Source organism: Melanostigma gelatinosum (genome assembly GCF_949748355.1).
Source record: "Melanostigma gelatinosum genome assembly, chromosome: 14".
Classification (NCBI taxonomy): domain Eukaryota; kingdom Metazoa; phylum Chordata; class Actinopteri; order Perciformes; family Zoarcidae; genus Melanostigma; species Melanostigma gelatinosum.
In genome coordinates, this window is record NC_136647.1 from 17,234,332 (window position 1) to 17,257,672 (window position 23,341).

At 44.6% G+C, this 23,341-nt stretch overlaps 1 protein-coding gene across 3 annotated transcripts in view; it reads left to right on the forward strand.

The window, feature by feature from the left end:
* The window catches only part of abr (ABR activator of RhoGEF and GTPase), a 103,384-nt gene that overhangs the window by 43,561 nt on the left and 36,482 nt on the right, over positions 1-23,341 (forward strand). For all 3 annotated transcript variants that reach the window (XM_079283409.1, XM_079283406.1, XM_079283407.1), the window contains 10 exons: positions 886-1,071; positions 8,240-8,347; positions 9,638-9,698; positions 14,160-14,212; positions 15,557-15,697; positions 16,063-16,184; positions 17,884-18,052; positions 19,917-20,036; positions 20,337-20,412; positions 20,564-20,668. In XM_079283409.1, coding sequence (XP_079139535.1) covers positions 886-1,071; positions 8,240-8,347; positions 9,638-9,698; positions 14,160-14,212; positions 15,557-15,697; positions 16,063-16,184; positions 17,884-18,052; positions 19,917-20,036; positions 20,337-20,412; positions 20,564-20,668 — 1,141 coding nt within the window. The remainder of the gene's footprint in view (positions 1-885; positions 1,072-8,239; positions 8,348-9,637; positions 9,699-14,159; positions 14,213-15,556; positions 15,698-16,062; positions 16,185-17,883; positions 18,053-19,916; positions 20,037-20,336; positions 20,413-20,563; positions 20,669-23,341) is intronic.

A 23,341-nucleotide genomic window follows, 5' to 3' on the forward strand; every position in this document is an offset into this window, starting at 1 on the left:
TTTTCACTGTGGTTCAGGGTCCCTCCCCACCCACCGTGTCCACTCCGCACACATCTGTGATTAACTGAGTTGGCGTACAATCTGACTGGTCAGAAACTGCACCGCAGGAAGAGAGAGTCGCCCAACTGCAGAGCAGAGAGGCGTATCACTGGGTGACTCACAGCCAGATCACAGATCAAGATCAGTTTTTATTTTATTTTTCAGGCACTGGCCCAATTAGGCCACCGACTGGCCGATTAACCGCCTCAAATTGTGGTCGCTGTCAAAGTCTGCTCCTAAATTAGACAGGACTTTATCCCATTATTATCAGAACATGATGCCGAAGTGAAATGATTTAAACAACTTATCTTAACCAAGGCAAGGCAAGTTTATTTGTATAGCACATTTCAACAACAAGGTAATTCAAAGTGCTTCACATAAAACCATTAAAAGCATCAAAACAGAAGGCAAAAGAAAAGGAGATTTAAAAACAATTAAAGAAACAGTGTAAGAAATAAAATACAGTAAAATGCAGAAATGCAGGAAATTGATTAATATATTAATTGAATGTGGTTCAATTAAAAGCAGCAGCAAACAGAAAAGTCTTCAATCTTGATTTAAATGAGCTGAGGGTCTCAGCAGACCTGCAGCTTTCTGGGACTTTGTTCCAGATATGTGGAGCAGAAAAACTGAACGCTGCTTCTCCATGTTTAGTTCTGACTCTGGGAACAGATAGTAGACCGGTCCCAGACGACCTGAGGGGTCGGGATGGGAACAAAGAAGAAGCATAAAATGAGTTGAGGTCTGATGCCTTCCAGTCCTTCATATATTAACGGTGGTTAACCTTTGGGAAAGATACCGGCCCTCGGTTGTGTTCACTGAGTCTGTGTGTCTCCGATCCTCCAGCCCATGCGTCCTTTGAAAGCCACGGCCACGAGCTCGCAGCCCGTCCTGACCATCCAGCAGGTCGAGACCATCTTCTACAAAATCCAGGACATCTTTGAGATCCACAAGGAGTTCTACGACGCCCTCTTACCCAACATCCAGCAGTGGGACGAGAAGGTCACCGTGGGGCATCTGTTCCAGAAGCTGGTGAGTCTGACGAGTCTTACCCTCTCCCATCATTTGCAGGGTGCACTTAAGTGAGTGTTGGAGGGAAAATTATAAGATGCTATTTGTACTCTGTGAATCACTGGCCTAAATTACACTGTGTGTGTGTGTGTGTGTGTGTGTGTGTGTGTGTGTGTGTGTGTGGTCTGAGTGCATTAGCAGAAATGTTGCAGCCTCCGATCCATAACGCCGTCATATTTGCGCTGGGTTATATTTCTTAAACAGGTGCTCTCAGTACTTAATGTACACGTTACGTGTGTGTGTGTGGATGTGTCTGTGTATAGAATTAACAAGGCTCCAGGCCTCGGCTAGAACTCCCTCTGTGTTGCATCATTACATTGTCACATTTGCACTGAGTGGATAACGCAATTTGAACAGGGCTTCTCTGCACATAACGTACTGTGAGAGCGAGTGCATGTACAGCGCGCGTGTCTCTTTTAGATGCTCATTACATCTGATTGGCATCCTGCAGACCGGCTGACGCAACATGCTGTAATAGACGCGTTCAGCTGGGATGTAAGAAACTGGACTTCGAGTCGGAAAAAAATCCTCCACATAGAGATTACATTGACAAGTGTGTGTGTGTGTGTGTGTGTGTGTGTGTGTGTGTGTGTGTGCCCATTCTGTGTGTAAAATGCAGAGGCAGTCATCAGTAAAACTTGTTACCTTCAATGGCCAATTTGAACAATTTGTTACTGAGAGCAGGAGTGTAAATAAAGCCTGGCACACTGTGTCCTGTTAGTTCACCATGACTACATCCCACTGTGGTGACAGAATATGGTGGTTTATCATTTTCCTGGACTGGAAACTCGACGGACAAACAAATTCTCTATTTCGAGAAAGTGTTGGTGAACCTCTTATTCCTGACGGGAACAACGGGGTTTTTCTCCACAGTCAGGAACCTCTGAACAAAACCACAGAAGATGGAGGATAAAACAATTACGAACATATACAGTATATGAACCATGAACTAGGTTCACTTTCTGTCTTTTTGTCAAAATGATCTTTTTTTTTCAGCAGTTTTACGACTGTGGCTTTTACAGCCTCACTTTGTCATCAGATTTTTAAAAGATAATAGACAATCAACTCTTGTTATTGACTTATAAATTATAAATGATTACTTTCCCTGACGTTATTCTACACAAATACATATTCAGTGTCGTTGTGGATTTGATGTTAAATTACTAATGAATTAGTTGACTGAAAAATGGAGCCTATTATCGTACATTTACACAGGAAACTCCGTTAGCCTGACAGTGACAGGCTTAGAATTGTATATGTAGTTTTCCAAATCTCCCTTTTTAAGTTTTATGACAATAACCAGATAAATGTGATTAACTGATGTGGTAGGGCTGGGCGATAAATCGATTTAATCGATTAATTCGAATGTGTGCTTTAAGGCGATGTGTTTTATTGAAAATCGAGAAAATCGCCCCCACCCCTCCCCCCCGTTGGGCTCCCGTAGTAGAGTGCGCGCGCATTGTTTACAAACGAAAACAATGGCGGCCAGCAGTGAAGCTCTCGTTCATAAGAGAGGGAAGAATGTGTGTTCGGTAGTCTGGAAATGGTTCGGGTTCGTGTCATCTGACACAGAACAAACAGCACCACGATGTAAGGTCTGTCTAAAAGCTATTGCTACAAAATCAAGCAGCACAACAAATTTAATGCAGCACCTCAAACAGAGGTGCCGCCACCTCACAACAACAACCCAGCATTTTGGAGACATTCACCAACTGTACTCCGCATGAGAAGAAGAGTGCCCGGTGGAAAGCCATCACGGATGCAGTCGCGATGTATATCGCAAAAGATATGGTGCCCATATACACCGTGGAAAAGCCGGGGTTTATTCACCTTCTCAAAGCTTTGGACCCCAGGTACGTGCTACCAAGCCGTAAACATTTTTCTGACGTTGCCTTGCCTCGGCTGTACAATAGTACACGCCAAAGGATTTCTGCGGAGCTGGAGGGGATGTCATTCTACTCCGCAACAACTGACCTGTGGTCCAGCAGGTTGACCCAGACACCGATCCACTTGACTGGTAGAAGCGTCACCAACTTAACTTTCCAAGGCTAAGTACTTTAGCAAAGAAATACCTCTCTGTGCCAGCTACAAGTGCCCCCTCTGAGAGGCTTTTCAGTGTGTGGGGGGGCATTGTTACATGCCACCGTGCATGCCTGAAGCCAGAGGTAGTAGACAGGCTTGTCTTCCTGGCAAAAATATTTAGAAAAAACATGCACTACTGTTTAATACTGTTGGTTATGTTGTGAATGCACTTGATTTTGTTTACATGCACTTATTTACTGTGCAAAATATGTTATGTTGATGTTAGATCAGATGTTGCACTTTTGAAAATGTGAATGTTAAAGGGTCATATACATTTTATTTCATGCTGTGTTTGTATCAGTGTATTCAGTTAGAAAAGCTTACTGTAAAAAGTTACATTTGCACAGTTGTTTACAATGGAAGGCTACTATTTAATGCCATTTAATGTTATGTTTAATTTAATTTTATATTTAAATGATTCAGGGAAACAGAAGAGTGACCAAATACTTTTTGTATACTACAGGCACCTTTCTACAATGTTCAGGTTTTGTTTGCACTTTATTTTTATCAACCTACTTGGGAAAATCATCACAAAATAAAAAAAAAAATTGTTTTCAACAGCTTCTGTCATCTGCAAAAAATTTTGGGGGAAAAAATCGATTTAAATCGTGAATCGGATTTTTTGTAAAAAAATCGGAGATTTTTTTTTTAGGCCATATCGCCCAGCCCTATGATGTGGGATCAGCTGTGGAGCATGTCCCGTATTCAGCTGGCACCATGAGTTTGGATCTCAGGAGATGGATTTTATTCCCGATAATTAGCTGCGTGTTAATCAGATGTCCCATTACGAGAGATCCATTTTGCCAAATCATGAGCGCGCTGTGGTTTTGACTAGAGCACAAGAATAAGCTTCATGCCAGCTCAGACAAATGAACTCCTCACAACCAAGACTTCTAATTTTACTCTTTTAGAAACAACAGTGAATGTAGGAAGTTGTTAACAATATCTTAGCGTGCAGTTCGACTGCAGGTTTGATCTTATTATCAATTCCAGTTTGTCACCATATATTTCTCGAGGAGTGCCACGGTTTGTTGTCATAAGGTTGAATGTACGTGCTTCTCCTCTGTTCAGCCACTCCTCAGTGACTCAGCGACAGATTCTAACCAGCCTGTGGGTTTGACAGATGTGTATCATAATGCACTTTAATAACTCAATGCATCTCATGCATTCGTTATGAGGAACCTGATGAGGATGTCTCTTTTATTCTGATATGAAACGGGGCTTTCTGCCATAGTGATCTTTCGCTTTCGATTTTGAACATCTCACAAAGGGTTCCAGGTACATTTTGATGGTTAAAATAAAAACCATCAGCAAAGGGGCATTATTAGCAGTAACGCACTGCAACTCGAGGATTGCAGCTTCCAATTCAGTCAGTGGGTATTTAAGATAACAGATGAAATAGTCAGACGGTGAAGTTTAGAGAAAGAAACAAAACCGGCTTCCCTTTAGCACTCTGTTAACTAGCATCTGGTTTGAGAGAAGCTAAGCTAGCTAGCTGCAAGAACAACTGCATCTGCAACTACTAGCTACTGTACTACTGTCCACTACTGTACTGTCCTTAACTCATATGTGTGTATAAGAAGACCAAAGAGACCAAGGTTAACTCGCTAACTTTTCCACCCAAACCTGACCAGCTGTAGTGGCAAATAAATAACTTGCGGTAACAACACCACAGAAATGAACCATGTCCAGTAACGTTACTGTTCACAGTAAATGTTTCAAAGCACAAACAGATAATTGGTGCTGGCTGTCAAACTTTAACGACTTTAATTTGTTCATAGCACGAGTGTTGAAAAGTAACAGAAGTTAGCTTTGAATGTCTTCATCTTCTCACTCATTCTTTGTGGTGATATTTCCTTAAATCATAATTGCGTTAATTTTGGACTCTGTCTTATATGAATATTTCAATGTTCTGAACAGCTTTGAAATGTGTTAGCATCTCACAGAGATTGATTGGCAATGCTGCATTGGAAAATTAACAGAGCTCATTCATGCAGAAACCGAATCCTTTAAGTGGTTAAATGAGTACTTCCTCCAAACGCCCCCCCCCCCCCCCCCCTCTCTCTCTGTGGACCCCAGGAGTCGCACCACCAAGTGACACCTATTAGTGTAGTCATCAGCTCCCATCTGCTCCCACATGAGCATGTCATGAGGCGGCTAAACATTTAGTCAGAGTGGCAGTGTGCGAGTACAGATGGCAGCGTGATGAGCTGGTCTGCTCCCCGCCGCTCCTCGTCAGCAGCATGGAGGCACCGAAGAGGGACAGAGTTGCAGAAAACAGGCAGCCAGGAGCATGAAAGCCAGCCACAGTTCCAGCTTTTCTCACCTTTTCCAGACCGGAAAAAGGGGCTCAGCTGCAGCCTGTGAGTGCCAGGATTGCATTTGACCACATTTTGGCGACTGTAGCGAAGTGGACAGCAGGGCCGTCCTGCAATCAGAAGGTCGGCGGTTCGATCCCCGGCTCCGGCTCTACTAGTCGCATGTCGATGTGTCCTTGAGCAAGACACTTAACCCCAAAATTGCTCCCGTAGGGTATAGAAATGTGATAGAATCTGAATTGTAAGTCGCTTTGGATAAAAGCGTCTGCTAAATGACTGTAATGTATTTAATGTAATGAAGTGGAAGGGTGTAATCTCGCCACGGCCATTGGATGCATTGCAATGGAATTTTATACATGATGTAGACGTTCCCAACGAGATGAAGCTTACTGACCTACTGTATGCTCTAGTGCCACACGAGGCTGACATTTATGGCTTTATGTCAACTACTATTGGATGGATTTCCATTAAATGTGGTGCAGACATCGATGTCCTCCTCAGGATGAATATTAATAACATTAGAGATCCCGTATGTTTTTCATTGAGCGTCATCATCGGGTCAAAAGTTAAATTTGTCACCAAATACTCTATCATCCTCACTTGTACTTTTGTGTTTCGTCCACATTAACAAATGGTCCCAACATGCATTGTCATCGTGAGCATGTTGGCATGCTGATGTTAGCATTCAGCTCAAAGCATTGCCGTGCACAGCGTCACAGAGATGCTAGCGTGGCCGTTACTCTTGTTCGTTCACGTCTTCAGGACACGAAAGTCTGCTGTGCGTAGTCTCGTTGCTGGATTATTGTGCGTTATTCAGGCTGCATGACATTAACTCAAGCTCATTTGGGGTCAGGACCCTGTGAGATTATAATTTATTTATGAATTATGCTGTGGCCACACAGCAGTGATGCCATGTCATCTGAGAGTGTTGTGGTGAAGTCTCCCTGGTTTGGTGGGCATCGGTATTCTTAGTTACATGTGCACGACTGACTGAACAATGTATTTTGGCAACAGGAGGAACTGAGTGCTGCATGTACAATATCTGATTGTGCGATTTTGTACAATTCGATATGCAACTCAGTTGGCTGTAGTCAAGCATGTCCAGGATACAGATATTGCTAGTTGCTAAATAGTTGTCATGTTGATACTTTTAATACGTATTAAATGTTGAGTAGTTGGCTGCATTCAGTCTTTCAATATACAGCTATTATACTATTTATATAATATATATTATTGCTGTGTTTATGTTTGTTTTTTTATGGAGATAACTATAAAATTAGAGTCCACTGCATCCTCTGAAATACAAAGAAGTTCTGTGTGTTTCATTCCGAGCTATAGAATCATGCAGAAGATATTGTTAGAAACATGGTTTGGCCCCCAACATGTCCAACATGTCAGTGAGGATGTAAGTTATCTAAAGGCTTTTTGAAGCGTTAGAGAATGTCTATTTCTACTCAAGACTCCAATACTGCCCCCCCCCCCCCCCCTCTCTCTTTCCCTCCTCATCTTCTCCTTCCCGCCTCCACTCTCAAGCACAAGCTGTGTTTTTCCCACCCGCCACTCTGACCCGTGATCTTGTTGTTTGAAGTGTGGGCGCTCTGCTCGGGAGCATTGCTCAAAGTCCTGCGTCTTCAGTGACGGCCGTCGCCGGAGAGGTGAACCCGTGAAATACCGTGATTGCGTCACTGCGCTGGCTTTGAGTGTTTCTAGCCAAAGCTGCCAAGTCACAAATCCTCTATCTTTGGGAATGTGATCACTCTCATGGTGGCTTCTTCCTTCCATCCAAGGTTTTGGTTTGACATGGTGGAGTCTCCAATCATGAAGAGATGATATACAGACAGAGGCACTTGTTTGGCTGAGTCTGTGTTTGTCTTTATGTGGCTAAATGTTTGTGTCAGGATTGTGCTAAAATGACAAATAGCCAAAATAACTTTTGGCTGTCTTCTGTTCCTTTCAAGATCTAAAATAAACCATCCCTTTTAAAAGTGTCTTATGAGGCCGGATGGTTCCCTCATGTCTCCTCTCTTCACAAGCTGAGGGGAAATGGAAGGAGAGGAAATGAAAATAGGAGGAGGAGGGGGGGGGGGGCTTTAAGGACAAAAGTAACAAGTCTTACTCATTCACTCTATTCAATCGAGAGCAATCTCATTGCTTTAGCGTGCAGTCAGCTCTTCAGCCCAGCCATTCAAGCACGGCTGTAGCAGGATGCATATTCATGCACTGCTGGTCTGCAGCTTGTGCTACAATGCACATACAGCGCGGCAGAGAGGGGCCGGTAGTGAAAGAGAAAGTGAATCTGTTTCATGGAGATGCGATTAGACTGTGGGCATTGGCTTTACTGTATATATGTGTGTGTGTGTGTGTGTGTGTGTGTGTGTGTGTGTGTGGGTAGAGCCAAAGAGGGACTGCAGCAAAAATCCTTACGGGAATGTAAATGAATTAATCTGCCAGACCCCGATGTAAATTTTAATATAAACGCGCAAGAGTATGTGTGGAAGTAGGTATAGAAATGATATTTGAAGGTGACTGAAAGTTGCACTCGGTTCACTATGTTTTGGTTTCCTGTCTTGTGTTGTAATGGTAAATGTGTAAACTCATTGGGTCTGAATTGTCCTTTTTTTAAAGGATTCACATCAAACAGAAGAGAGGTTCGTGCCGCTGTCATTGTCTCGCACCAGCTGGTTGTCTCCCGAACCTGAACGTCTCTCGTTCTCTCTCTCATTCCACAGGCCAGCCAGTTGGGAGTGTACAAGGCCTTTGTGGACAACTACAAGGTGGCGCTGGAGACGGCAGAGAAGTGCAGCCAGGCCAACGGACAGTTCCAGAAGATATCTGAGGTAAGTTTCACCCTCAAGAGGTGATCAGAGGCTCGAGGAGCGGTTGGAAGGGACGTAAGAAAGACGTGTCTGAATAGCAAGTATGCAGCGTTCATTATACGCAACATGTGGAGTTGGTGTCTTTTTCTTGTCGCATATTCTAATATTTTGTCTCAAGTGTCACGTAAATCCTCTTCGGTAAAGGGAAGAAGGAAACAAATGTAGATGGAACGACACCAGAGGAGGAAGTAAGGCGGATTGGAACATCTTCTTTTTGACTGGAACCAACAGTGTTTACAGGAAATGTGGTCTTATTTTGAGGAACATTAGCTTACAACACAACAACAGATGCACTGATGTGACAATATGCTCCACTGAGCACATGTCTGCTTGTTAGTGTTTGGGCAGATGGTTTGGATTATACTGTGGATCTACTGTACATCAACACAAGGTGGATGTATGTATTATTGTAAATGTGCTGGACTTTGGATACCTTTTTAAAATGGCAATGGAAAAAAGTTTTAATGCTGTGTAGATATTCCGCTTTAATTTCTAAATATAAAACCCTCCATTTCCTGTTAAGCGTTTAACAATAGATTACACTCCTGTGGTCATTTTCCAAAAGGAAGCCCTGTCGTTACAGTAATCAGAGTACAATGCACAGCAGATTACACAACTGGAACTTGAGTTTTAGGGGTTTTAATCGACACCTTAAATGAATCCGTCACCCACAAAATCTCCATTTTTTACATCAATTACTCACCCTGTGTTACCTCGAGTTCCTGAAGGAAACTTTGTTTTTCTCACATGCCCCCACGGTGAACGGAGAATCACACGAATGGAGAAAAGTCTTGATGAATTGAAACAAATGGGGTCTGCGTTCAACAAGACTTTTCTCCGTTTGTGTGATTCTCCTTTCACCATTGAGGCATGTGAGAAAAACAAAGCTTTCTTAAAGACACAGAGTAATTATTAATATAGAAATTGTCATGTTGTGGGTTTCTCTTTAACTAATATCATTTCCCAGTTGTGCTGTAGAAGTGTGTTGGTGGTTGTACCTGTACTTTACTGTGTGGTGGTTACACGGCTCAGCCTCCGTCAGCTGTGTCAGTCTGCAGTGACCCTATACGCCTTCATTACTTCTATCAGCCTCAGCCGAGCAAGTAGAGAGGTGTGTGTGTGTGTGTGTGTGTGTGTGTGTGTGTGTGTGTGTGTGTGTGTGTGTGTGTGTGTGTGTGTGTGTGTGTGTGGGAACGAGAGTGTGGTTAATTAAATTCATCATCCCACTCCTCTGTGTTTTGTTTTTTTCAGAACCTCAAAGTAAAATGTCCTAAAGACTCTAAAGACAGTACCACATCTGTCACAATGGAGGGTAAGTGTTGGTGTGGGTGGGTGTGCATTTTAGTCTTTGTTTCTATTTGTGAGTGTGCATGTACATCTGTCCAGGCTAGGTTGCGGCTTTAAGCCTCCAGTCCTGCTACTTGTGTATGCAGTGGCTTTGGGAGGCAAACTGGCACATGTGTTAGATCTCTCTCTCTCTCTCTCTCTCTCTCTCTCTCTCTCTCTCTCTCTCTCTCTCTCTCTCTCTCTCTCTCTCTCGTTCTCGTTCTCGTTCTCGTTCTCTCTCTCTGTGTCTCGTTCTCTCTCTCTCGCTCGTTCTCCATCTCTCTCTCTCTCGCTGTCTCTCTCTGCCTGAGAAAGGATGCAGTGAGCAGGAGAACAGAGTGAGGAGAGGAGATGAGGGACATGGAGGTGCTTCTGGTCCTCAGACTGTGTTGTAACTGCACATACGGTAACGACCGCATGTTGTGACCCGCCGCCGTTTCGATTTGGGGAAACTTGGAGCATTGTTTTTTCCTTTTTCCCGTCGTTTACCTGTGAGCCAGGACGTCGTCATTGATTCCACGGTAGATTGGTTGTTTGCTGTGAAGTTGGGACAAGCTGTCAGATTGATTTGGGATATTCTGAGCTTTAAGAACTGGTGCTCATGATGCACAAATAGTATCTTGTCTGCTGTTGATTTTTCCTGTACATTTATGTGCAGTAGCCCGCGTAAAGAGGTGATGAAGTCTTTTGAAGCGCAGGAGCTTTTGTGTGCTCGCCGAGTGATGATCCTCTGAGAATATGCAGCGCACCGGGACTGGCAGACTCCAGTTGTTCATGTCTTTTCAACATACAGAAAGATATTCAGGAGCACAGCAGCTTTTGTGTGTGTTTGTTTGTTTAAAAGCAAGGCACGTTTAGTCTGCATAAGGGCTGTTGGCCGTAGACTGCTCCTCGGAGAGAATACTCATCGCCAGAGGATCGGAGCGAGTCTGATCCGTGTGTGAGTTAATGAGTGTGCGTGTTTGCCTGTGCTCTGCTGGTGTCTTGCAAACTTGAGCCGTTTTTGGGGAATGTGGCACAACCGAACCAAGAGGGGTAGACCTCTTGCTGCTGCAGGGGAAATAATGAAACGCTGTCCGATTGTTATGCAATAATAGATCCGATTAGCAAACGGTGTGGCTTTGTCTGCAGACAGGGTGGATGAGTGTGTGTGTCAGTTTACAGCCTCATGTACCTGTGAAGTGTCTGTTAATTAATGCACCGTAAATGAGGAGCGACCCAAACATGCTGATTGTGATCGTCACGTTAGTTTTTCCTTCTTTACTGCTGAGACTGCACTGTAATATACTAAAGCGCTCTGATTGCTTTTGTCTGTACCATTGTTCGCATGCTCGTGTCATATTCCCTCAGCAATCAGTGTTCGTCAGCACCCAGGCCAGTTGCTTTGATTGCTCTTTGTGTTGCGGTTCCTGAATTACCTGGCCAAGTAGTCCAGGGATTTCTCCAGCTCAGCTCTGAAACTCCCGCTCCCTCTTTCATCACGCTTTCCTCCCACCTGCCTTTCCTCCCTTTACCCACCCATCCATCCATCCATCCTTCCCGCCTTCCACCTCATTTAAGTAGACCCCAGCCTTCCCCCGGCTTTTGCGTATTTTCTTCATTGAAATAAATCAATTTGTCAAACTTGTTTCCATATAGCTCACTGTTTCATCTGCCAGCCACCGCTTAATGAATGGATGCAAATAGCAACAGTGTTAAATCAAACATCTGACATCCTGTTTTACATGTAAATGGGAACTCTTGCTCCCCACCATGACCGCTTCCTCTCTGTTTTCTCCGTCACTCTGCCGTCTCTATTTTCCCTCTCCTGTCGCTCTGTCCTCGTCGTCCTCCGTCACGGCTGCTGCCTAACATTGGAATGTCTTGCCAAATTACGCTGGCAGTCTCCGCGTCCAAGCTGAGGGGCCGTGCAGTGTGTTGATGTTCAAAGACATTGCCTACACGGTCCCCCCCCCCCCCCCCCCCCTTAGCAAAGATGTCTGTCCGCCAGCCAAGTCGTCAAGGAGACCTTGAGAACAGGACCAATCAGAGGCACCTCGCAGCGACGGGTCATCGACTTCCGATAATCCGCCTCCTCTCTGATCCTCTCGGTGTTCTCTTGACTGGACTTTGAACTTTGCTGTGGAAGATGTTATTGATCTTTCTGTAACCGCATTGGGACCTCGTCCAGACTAAAATATCTCGACTTCTGTTTGAGGGATCTGATTCGATGGACATTCGTTGTCCTCAGGATGAATCACACCAACTTTGGTGATCCCTTAACTTTAGATCCGGTGTCATCATCAAGTCAAAATGTGCCCAATACTTTGGTTTTTGGCCAAATAGCTGCAACACTAAATGACATCTGCATCAGCCTCAGCTGTAATTTGTGTTTAGTGCTAATTAGCAAAAGCTAAAAAGCAAATGTTGACATGTGAACATGATCATTATTATTCCTGCTTCATGGCCGTCGACTCGTGTTTCCAAACAGAAACAAGGTGCAGTAGAGTTTCACACACGCAGCACAAACCACATCAAAATAATCAATACAGCTGATGTACTGAGTTCTACAACGACTGTACTGTACTAACACCTGAAGCTTGAACTGTACCCAAGGTAACCCAAAGTCACCTGGACATTCTAAAAAGGTGAAGACACTGTGCACACGCACATGATTAGAGGAGTTGGCAGCCCCCTTGTGGTCCGTGCAGGTCGTGGAGCTAATCCTCCGGGACGTAGCGGTATCGGTTCAGTGAGACGTTGACGGAGGCCGTATCGTTAACGACCAGAGGGCGGAGAAACTTCAAAGAGCATCAGCAAGGCCCTCGAGGAGATTCTCTTTGGTCTTACACAGTAGCCGGGTGAATATGTGCACGTATATTTGAGCACATGAGAAGTGTGTAAAGGTTTATATGAAGAGCCCTATCAGTAGATCTGAAGCTCCCTGGAGGCGCCCTTTTCATTTCTTCTTCGTCGACGGAGGAGGCGAGAAGAAAGGAGGGCGAGCAGAGTACAGAGGAAGAGAAGAAGAGAGGGATAGCATGCACTACTGTACATGGGAGCAATGTTCAATGGGATAAACAGAAAAGTGTCGCTCTCTTTGTCTGTCTGGGACGACCTGTCCTGCATACAGAGGGCCTTCTCTTCCCTTTCGGTTTAATAATCAGTTGCTTTACGTTTGCACTATAATAAATGGAGATTAGCTTGATCAGTGAGTGGAACATTGTCGGCTGCTTTACAGATTTCTATGCCCTTGCGGATCTGGATTGTTTTTATTGCATACTCCACCCTTGCGTTTCTCTTTTTCCCTCCCTGAGAACAAGTGCAGAGCGACATTATTATACATTTCTTGTGACACCAGTAGCATTGTTATGTTGAGACCTTGAGACATAGCCGTCCACGGGGGGGGGGGAAGCCAGCCAGCCAGCCAGCCAGCCAGCCAGCCAGCCAGCCAGCCAGCCAGCCAGCCAGCCAGCCAGCCAGCCAGCCAGCCAGCCAGCCAGCCAGCCAGCCAGCCAGCCAGCCAGCCAGCCAGCCAGCCAGCCAGCCAGCCAGCCAGCCAGCCAGCCAGCCAGCCAGCCAGCCAGCCAGCCGCGTGTGGCGGTGCAGGCTTAAACTGTGATGTTCAGATGTGAACACTAGCGTTGGGTCTGTCTTGTTGTACAGTAGATATATACACGCTTCCATTTCTGCTGTTTGTTTGCGTCGGTGTGCTTCAGAGAGAATCTCTTAGAGTTCGGCGTCCAGGCTGTAGTTTACCGAGTAGCAGCCTAAATATGCAGTGGAAGCAAACTGTTTCAGGACCAATAGGAGGCTGCAGCATCAACCCCAGAGATGGACTGCATGTTAAGCAGCCTGCCTACAGACTTGTGTGTGTGTGTGTCCCTTCATTGTGCAGTAACAAACTGCTGCACCTCCCCCCCCCCCCCCCCCTACCTTCAATCCACAGAGCAACACACATGCAGTCTTTTATCTTGCTCCCTGTCAAAGGAAGGTCAAAGGTCAGCTGCATGTATTGCTGCTAAAAGCCTCTCTGGCAGTGTGGATAAGAGAGGCAGCGATACCGACGTCAGGTCGAGACTGGCCCAAATAGCTGAATTGGTTGTCGGCGGGGCCAATCTATTCATTTCAATTCTATTTTTATATATTTATTTTAGACGGGAATACTAATTCCTGTTTGAGTTTTGACCAATTTGTTGCTGGTTTACACACAATTTGGGGGATTCTACCAAGATGCTGGTGTGTGATTTATTATTTAACAATTCAGCAAATTTATATCTCTTCATTTATTACATTTCGTTTTACAAAGTTAGGAAAGCGATGTATAAGTCATATCAGCAGTCTAAGTTTAACTCAGTGTTTGTCCCTGTTCACGCCGTGTGTGTGTGTGTGTGTGTGTGTGTGTGTGTGTGTACAGACTTGTGTGTGAGCGACACTGACTCAGAGCCGTCCTCTTCTCTCCCCACAGCTCTCCTCTACAAGCCCATTGACCGTGTGACCAGAAGCACCCTGGTTCTTCATGTGAGTACACTTCTTACACTCCCACGACTTTAAAGGATCATGTCACCCGAATTACGAAAAAAGCAGCGCTCTGACTCTGGAGGTGTGCCTGCTGAATATGATGTTGTTTTTTAAGAAACCCATTCACTTCCATTGTATCACTGTGGAGACAGATATCTATATTTAAGTACAATTTTGAGGTACTTGTAATTGACTTAAATATTTGATTTGCATGCTACATTATACTCGTACTATGGAAATATAATACTCTTTACTCCACTACAATTATGTAACTCTATTGGTTACTTTTTACATTGTTGTTTTTATAAAATGTACTATCATTTAATAGAAACTAGTAGTTACCAACCTTTTTGGTTTGTGACTCCTTTACAACCCCCAACCAGACACAAAGGGCTGGCTGGGTTTTTTTAGCTTCTCACATGTTTTTTAATGACTATTTGGGACCAAAGGGCTAAAATGATTGAATACAACACCAAAAAAGCAAAGTGAGAAAATATGGTTAGTGGTTTTGTTTTGTAATGGTTTTCCCTTTAACTGCCCTTCTCACACACACACACACACACACACACACACACACACACACACACACACACACACACACACACACACACACACACACACACACAAGCTCTCAAAGCAGAATAAACCATTTGTACTACAAAGATTTAGCTGTTGTCATAGACTCTACATTCCTCACAGCAAAATCCAACCGTGAGAGTAAAATTTCAACGATAATACCTTAATTTATGTTTAGCAATTCTACACAGTGCTGAAAAACAGAGCCCGCTTTGTGTTGTTCATGAGTCTGGGTGAGTAATATTAAGGTGGTAACTGTCAATCAAGCGAGCAGAGAGACGCCTGGATGTGTCTACCGTAGTTACCTCACAGGAGTTTATTGCGTTTGCATAAAGCTGTCAGAGCAACAACATGACTGTCCAGGACTGCTGCGTGTGTTTCTACGAAGGTCATGTTGCTGCTGTTCATGCAAAGGAAGAGGTGTTGTTCGGCTGTCCCGCTCATCGCCCCGCTATACTGATGAGAGCAGCTTCAATAACTCCAAGGAAATGAGATTTTCAGAGATCTCTTCAGTGTTCAATAAGAAAGCTTTGCATGCGCACCACAATTATGTTTTTAATTAAGAAAGAAAACATTCAATCAGGACTTCTGCTCATGCTTGGATTTTGTTAGGAAGTGAAAATGGATTTCAAACGCTATACAGGATAAGACGTTTTTACGTCATTGCACCAATCATTACTTCTGTGATTTGACAGTTCTGGTAAAGTTTTATGTATCATAGCACAAACTGCATCTGTGTAACCGTGCGTGTTTGTGCACGTGTTGCAGGACTTGCTGAAACACACTCCTAAGGACCACCCGGACTTCCCGCTGCTGCAGGACGCTCTGCGGATATCTCAGAACTTCCTCTCCTCCATCAACGAGGAGATCGACCTTCGCAGGACTGCCGTCACCACGCCCAAGGGAGAGGTGTGTGTGTGATTATTTGTCATTTGAATATCTCAGTATGAATGAGACAAGAGCCTATTGTATGAATTGACTTTGAAGTTGGATGCTGTGTTATTTGGTGCAAGGAGATATATACTACATACATACTAAATTAAATTCAGGCTTATATATATAGAACATATTTCATACAATTAGAAGAACTTCACAAAATAACTAAATATAACTTTTTGAGGCAAAAACAGCTAAAGTTTATTAGAAAGTTTGAATATTAGGTTCTCTCAACCGTTATCAGAACTCAGCATTGTTTGACCCGCGTCATGTTAAGTTCATCAGCTTTGTGTACGCATCGGTCCGACAACAAGAAGTGACATGCGGCGTTCTTCTAGGCTCGTCAGCTGTTGAAGGATGGCTTCCTGGTGGAAGTGTCGGAAAGCTCCAGGAAGCTTCGGCACGTCTTCCTCTTCACCGACCTGCTGCTCTGTGCCAAGATGAAGAAGACTGCTGTGGGGTGAGTCCACTTTACCTTTTCCCGCTCTCCACCCGGAGAGGATCATAGCCCTGTTTTTATTTAGCACAGAGCCATTTGAGTATCCACCCTCTTAGGATTACCCTGTCTATGCTGCCATCTGTGTGTCATTCATTCTGCCTTCCACGTCAACATGAAGCCCCCCACAGCAGTGACACACAAAGGATGACACCGGCGCTTTACAGAATATCCCGTCTCTATTCGTGTTCCTGGAGGGAACATCAGGACTTTCTGAAGCCACACTAACAAAGAGAGAGGCTAGCAGGCGTTTTTTGCCTCTGGCATTGTGAAAGAGTGGAGGAGACTAGCCGATAAACACGGAGAACAGAGCGAATGGCGAAGGTGTTACTCTGTTAGGCCTGGAGGCAAAGTGAAGAGAGGTGACTGGAACACAGCCGTCCTGTTTTCGTGTGTGGCTCGACACACGATGTGACACGCGTCCGCAGATTAAGCGCCCCACATTTACGGGATTGCGTGACATTCGCCCCGTCAGCGCGGCGGAAGCGGTTAGCCTGATTGGATCTTATTTTGGTTGACATTCACCGTTTGTCTGTCATCCGCAGCCTCCCCTCACTTGGAAGGAACACGCAGCATTGCCATAACTACCAGACTTGTAAATTGGACTGTTATGGTCTGGAGCGTCTCTGTGTGCAGGCCACACACACACACACACACACACACACACACACACACACACACACACACACACACACACACACACACACACATACACACAAAAAAAATACATATGTCATAATTGTCTTTGTCTATAAATATTGAATTGTTATTGTGACTTCAGGGTTAGTAGATTGGATATAAGGATGTCTTCATACTCTATTCAATTATGCATTTAACTGAGCTCCACCCTTCTGTTTACGGCTGTGTTTAAGTGCACGAGATGAATGGATGGTCTGTAAAACAAAGAGATGTCAAAGACGAGAGAGACACTCAAACACACCTGCGTTCCTCTAATTTCCCTCTAACAATATTCTATTTTAGATAAAAGTTGTTTTGCGAAATGTAGATTTTAGTCGTCACATGTGAGAATGCTCATCAACGGGCTGCTCAAATTGGCCTCCTGATGAAGGCGTCTCAGCGGTAATGAGTTGACTGCGCAGCACCCAGCAACGCTGGTGACGGTCTCATTAGTGACAATGCAGACTGATCTTCTCTCGGTCCCGCTGGAAGTGGAAGCACTCTGCTGAGGGTTTCATTAATCGAGCATCGCCACTGAGTATAGTGCTTTTGAATTTGAAAAGAAGATGCCCTGAAATTGGAGTTCTCTCAATTGGCCAGTTATTGTCATTGTAAGGATGTTTTCCTCTTCTTTCTCTTCAGCTTTTTCTTCTGGACCCCTGTGAATGTTTCACTTTTTCCTCGTGATGATGATCGTGTCTATTCATTACAGTAATGTCTTTACACCACAGCACAGTGACAAATTCAATCATAGCGACTCTTGCTAGTAATGCTTTGTTAAAATTAGCCAGAGATTATGATGTCTGGTTAGCGGCCATCTGGACAGAATTTTCTATTAATTTGCAGACGTTGTATTTTTTCACTGCCTTTGTTCTGTTGATCTTTACAGCTTTTGGTCTCCTCCACTGATTTGTTGATTTATTGTGTGTCATATATTTCCTGTATTCCCCCACCCGTCCACCCTTCCCTCTCTGTCCATCTACAGCCGCCATCAGCAGTACGAGTGCAAGTGGTACCTCCCTCTGGCGGACTTGACGTTCCAGACCCTGGACGACTCCGACTCCTGCCCCAGTATCCAGGTCCTCCCCGAGCACGAGATCGAGGAGATGAAGATCAAGATCTCAGTCTTAAAGAGTGAGATACAGAAAGAGAAGGTAGGTCTGTTTGTTTATTTGTTTCAACATCTCGTGGCGGGACCTTCCAGGGGTTCCTTAAAACGAGTCATGAGCTGGGTTCCTGTTGTTCTGAGACACACAAACACAAACAAGTGACTCAGGAGGGAAGCGCGACTAATGAGTTCTGTGAAACTTTGATAGCCATGTATTTATTTATACGCAGACTTTCATGGAAGACTCAGTGATCCCTTACTGGAAACACTGCACCTTCCTTTTAACTCGGTAGTTGTCGCCCACACCTTTGTTTGTCTTAGACGAGGTCAAGGTAAGGTCCAATGTGTCATGTGGGGAAACTCTTGAGCGTGCATACAATAGTAGTGACATCCAGAAATAAGTACGAAACAGAATTACCTTCTTCTACGTCTTTCTGTTCCTATCAGTACGGAAACCATAGAAGTATAATGAGACTAGAACGCACATTGAACTGTTAGCCGTGGTCGTTCGACTAGTTCAGAAGGAAATGGTGCTCCGCACTCAGCATTGACCGTAGAAATAGAACGAGTCAGCACCGCGACAACGGGTCACTTTGCGATGGCCGCCTCTCAGGCCAACCTGCTATGTTGATTTGATAGAAAATGTTCTATTTCTATGGCTGAAACATTCAGTCAGTGGCAAAAAGAAGATGCTATATAATCCTCCAACATTTCCAAGTCCCTGGCTGAGACACACTGAAGTTCCTGTTATTCCCCTCTCGCAGCGCTAAACTCGCCCACTCAGCGAGTGACCACGCAAGGTATGTAGAGTCAGAGGAGCAGTGAGGGGTTCAGCTGACTGTATCCAGGCTCTGACTCACGGCTTCCTGGTGAGGGCAGGGAGGATGTGTGTTTGTTTTCCTTTAATACTGACTGGAAGCCGAGAGCCTTGAATTATATAAAAAGGACTCTCGCAGCACGCCGTTGTTTTCTTTGGGAAAATAGGAAATGTGTCGTTAAACCGATACATGCTGTTAAGAGTAGCCTTGTGAGGATTGTGAAGCAAAGACCATTGAAGAATTTGGGGGAGATTCACAAGGAGTGGATTCTCATTTCATCCAGCATCCAACAATCCACAGTCGTGGATGCACCAATAGTCAATTCACATTACAATCCCATTGCGGTCTCCGAATGTGAGTCAAGATAACGGAGAGTGGAGAAAAAGCAACATGCATACAGGTGTTAATAAACCTCAGGAGACAAACACTGAACTCAAAGGGACAAAATCGTGTGAAGTGGAGTCTAATATCAAAGTTTAAATATTTTAATTTACTGCTCTAAGAAAACCTTTGCTATTCCACAAATCATAACTAATGTTTCATTTTTACCAACAGTCAAATAAACTCATTTGGGGGATGTAAACAGGAAGTGCATTGCTGCCGTGCTGCCATCAGTTAGTTAGCTGTGGTGCTACACCCTAAGCCCGTTTCTTTAAGCCTATATTTGTTCGCTTTTTTGGCAAATTGGCATCATGAAAAGTATGAATTATCCTCTAGCTCTAGCAGCGAACCCATGAATGTACAGACGGAGGAAAACTTGAGACGTAATGATTCTCATGCAAGTTCTGGACTTATATGGAGCGTGTTATCGATGATTTCTAAGTGGATTTGTGGATGTTTATTCGTGACTGACATCGTGGAGTTCACAGTGCACACTGAATCTAAAAATATGTGTATCATCATGTTTGGTGTTGAGAGTTGAGTTATGACAGGGTTGGACTCGTTCACCTCTCGCTGTATCTTTGCCTCACAACTCTTGGGCTGCACAGCAATGTTAAGTATTTGAATGATGAATGTTTCTCCCGCTCAACCTTGGTGTCAGTTTCAGGACTAAAAGAGGTTCCATACGTCTGTTTGTTTGTTTGTGTTTAGAAAGCACCGAAGGGTCAGAGTCGCGTGGAGCGCCTGAGAAAGAAGATGAACGAACAGGAGTCGTGGCTGCTCCTGAACTCTCCCACCATCCCCTTCCGCATCCACAACAGACATGGAAAGGTAACGTGTTCGTCCAATCCTGTCACTCCGTGTCCACGTAGCAGCAACACTCACGTCTCACCACTAGAGGGAGACACGTCCCTTTCAAAACAGCCCTCTGATGGATTCAGTTGAGGTTTCCAAAATCAAAATCTTGTGACAGCATGAGATAATTTCACATCGTGGCTTTTAGTGATTTTGAGACGCATTTCCACTTCTACTTTCTGTAAAAATAGAAAATCTGCAGCAGTTTCTTTCAATCATGATTCCAGTGCAGGTTCTTGATGTGTTTAACATTGTTTTTTTTCTGTGTGTATCCAGAGCTACCAGTTCCTCATCTCCTCCGATTATGAGAGGTCAGAGTGGAGGGAAAGCATCCAGAAACTCCAGAAGAAAGGTAACACTGGCCTTGAATTGTCCTAAAGGCCCTTTATGTTATTAGAGAACACTGTCTGCATCTTGAAGCGGTTTAAAACCACTCTTTACTCACCGTACCTCAGAGAAGTGGAAGTTTAACCGTAGCCGTGTGGTCGCTGTGTGTCTGTCAGATCTCCAGGCGTGTGCATTAAGCTCTGTGGAGCTCCAGGTCCTGACCAGCTCCTGTTTCAAACTCCGAACTGTCCACAACATTCCTGTCACAAGCAACAAAGACGGTGAGAAACACTCGCACACAATATCTTCTTGTCCTCTGTCGCTTTCTCCTTCTGAACCCGCAATCCCCCCCATCGCTCCGTCCTCTCTGCTTTGGGTTTAAATTCACAGAAAAGGGCCTGTTGCACTCTCTGCACAACAAGCAGCCACATAATGAAGAGAGGGGGGCCTTGCGGGAGAGAATCTAGGTTACAATATGTTTCTCATCTAGCTCTTAGCAGTCAATGCCGCCGGTGGCCTGCGCCCTCAGCTCCTACATGTTTGTTTTTGCTCCAGATCTCCACATTGCACCACTTTCAGAGGCCGGTGGTGACATTAAAGCCATCTGGCCGACCTACTCTGATCTCCCAAAAGGGCGCGAGGGTCTCTGCTTTCACACGCACGCACAACACACACGTACAGCCGCAGAGCTGACGGAGGGGCTTCAAGACGCTGAAGGGCACACTGTCTCAATCTTTCTCGCTTCGCACAGAAAAAGACACCCGTGTTTGCTTCTTATGTAATAGTATCTCTGTGTAAGTAAGCCCGGGCTTTTATTTTAATTTAGCATTCCGGTGAATTTCGATGGAAACGGGTCAATTGCCAGCATAGCACTGTGACTGATAAATTACCTGCTTCCTTCTTCAATGAAAAATAAACTTTGAATGTAAAAACAAATCACTTCCGGGTAAGGAGCCGGCAGCCTGTGCTTTTATATCAATTTACAATGTATTGTAAGTATGTGTTTAAGATCATAAGTCACTAAAGGTCGACCAGTAGTGGATTTGTAAAGGCGATGGTTTGGAGCAGGAAGAAGCCAATCGCCGATCCTCAGCAGACGCTTCTCAAGAGCTGATAGTGTTGCGATATATATTCAAGAGATGATTTTCAACATGGGTCAGATATGACGTGTCGGCTTGCTGTAAAATCAGCTGTTCCTGGAAACCGCAAAGGTTTAGGTTCAGAATAATGCATTCAAGGTGTTTTCATGAAATGGAGAATCACCTCCTGGAAAAAAAATATCTGAAATAATTAGTATCATGTCATTTAAAGTCTGTCTTGCATTTATGTCCGGAGCCAGCGCTCCCCCCAATTCTCCCCGTCTCAAAATGGGGTCTTTAACAGCAGTTTAGATTATTATCACATCATGCATACATACATATATTATTCCCTCCTTATATGTACGGTGATGCAAAACGGTGACGTGTGCGTCCCCGCGTCACACCATCGCAGTCCAGTTCTGCTGATGGTGATAGCTTGTAAAACGCCCTGTCAGCGACTATCGACCGACCTGATTAAACCACAGACCTCCAGTTTAAAGCTTAAACCCTCCGTTCAGTTTAATGAAACCAATGTTTCACCTGTTTGCTGACATGTGTGTGTGAACTAAGGGTTATGAGGCTGTTTAATAAACCAAGCAGTCATTCATTCAGCTGACCTCAGTCACACCTATCACTTCAAGGCGGTTGGTTACACACTGACTCCACAATCAGAATTGTCAGAGGAATATTACATTTACAATAGTGTAATATTACAATAAAAACAGACCTTTATCTCTACAAGAAAGGTCTCCCCTGTCCCCGGCGGACTCGCTCTGCTGACCTGATTAATCCCTCACCTCTCTGCCAGGTAACAGGTCTGCCATTTTGTTTGGGCTCCACGTGACATCTTCCTTCTTCTCCCAGGGAGGTGATGCCCTTGTGTGTTGGAACGTCATGTCCCAGACATGGGAAACACTCCTCATTGTAAAGCAAACATAAACACACACCTCAGTGACACGTGAAGCAGGGCGCACAGCCGCGGTTTAAATGGAGGCCAGCTGGGGAAGGAATGCTTCTCGTAACTGCGACGATGGATGATGTCGCAGAGACCATTAAACACTCTTTTATTTGACTCTTTTACCCATATTGTTATCAAGTATCACATACTACCACAGTTTATTGCTCAAGTATGATTGTAATTGAAAGAAAGGGATCTGAATTTGGCTCTAAAAGCAGCACATAGGCCACCTCGAAGCTGAACCTTTGAACCGTCTCCCTGTGAAACTCCCCTGTTGCTTAAATACAACAAACACACACACACACACACACACACACACAGCCGCCTACATCGCAGCTCCAAACAGTCCTGCCGCCCTCCATGGCAGTTTATTTACCAGGCTTCACAGGCCTCAACCAAAGCAAGAGGCCGCCTAGCAAACGTGCACCAAACCTCCCCTCGGCAGCCAGCTCAGCTGTTATGGCAGAAGACTGCTTGTTGATGTGAGGCCTGATACCCGTCCGACGCAAAGGTTGTCGTATGATAACAGCAGTTGGTGACTTGGTGTTCAAAGGGCTGAGAGCCGTTATTGGATGTTCATAATGATACGTGTGTGCACAGTTCGGACCACCCAACCTGAGATGAATGAAAAGCACACATGCCTCTCCCCGAGCAATATGTTGATTATGCGTTTTTGCGAATGTTTCTTGACTTTGGTGTCAAGTTGGATTCACCAAACTCTCTTGAGTGCAGAAACTTGTCTGTAAATCTCTTGTTTCAGCCGGACGAACCCCGCGTGTTTCATAGGAGTTTGTTACATCTGATCATTAGCAGAGAGCACCATCCAAAATGTCCACATAAGGCTGCGTGTTCTGCTGCCTCTGTGGACGGGTTTCATCGACAGAAATGTTCAGAGGAAAAAAAGAGGTATCGGTGTA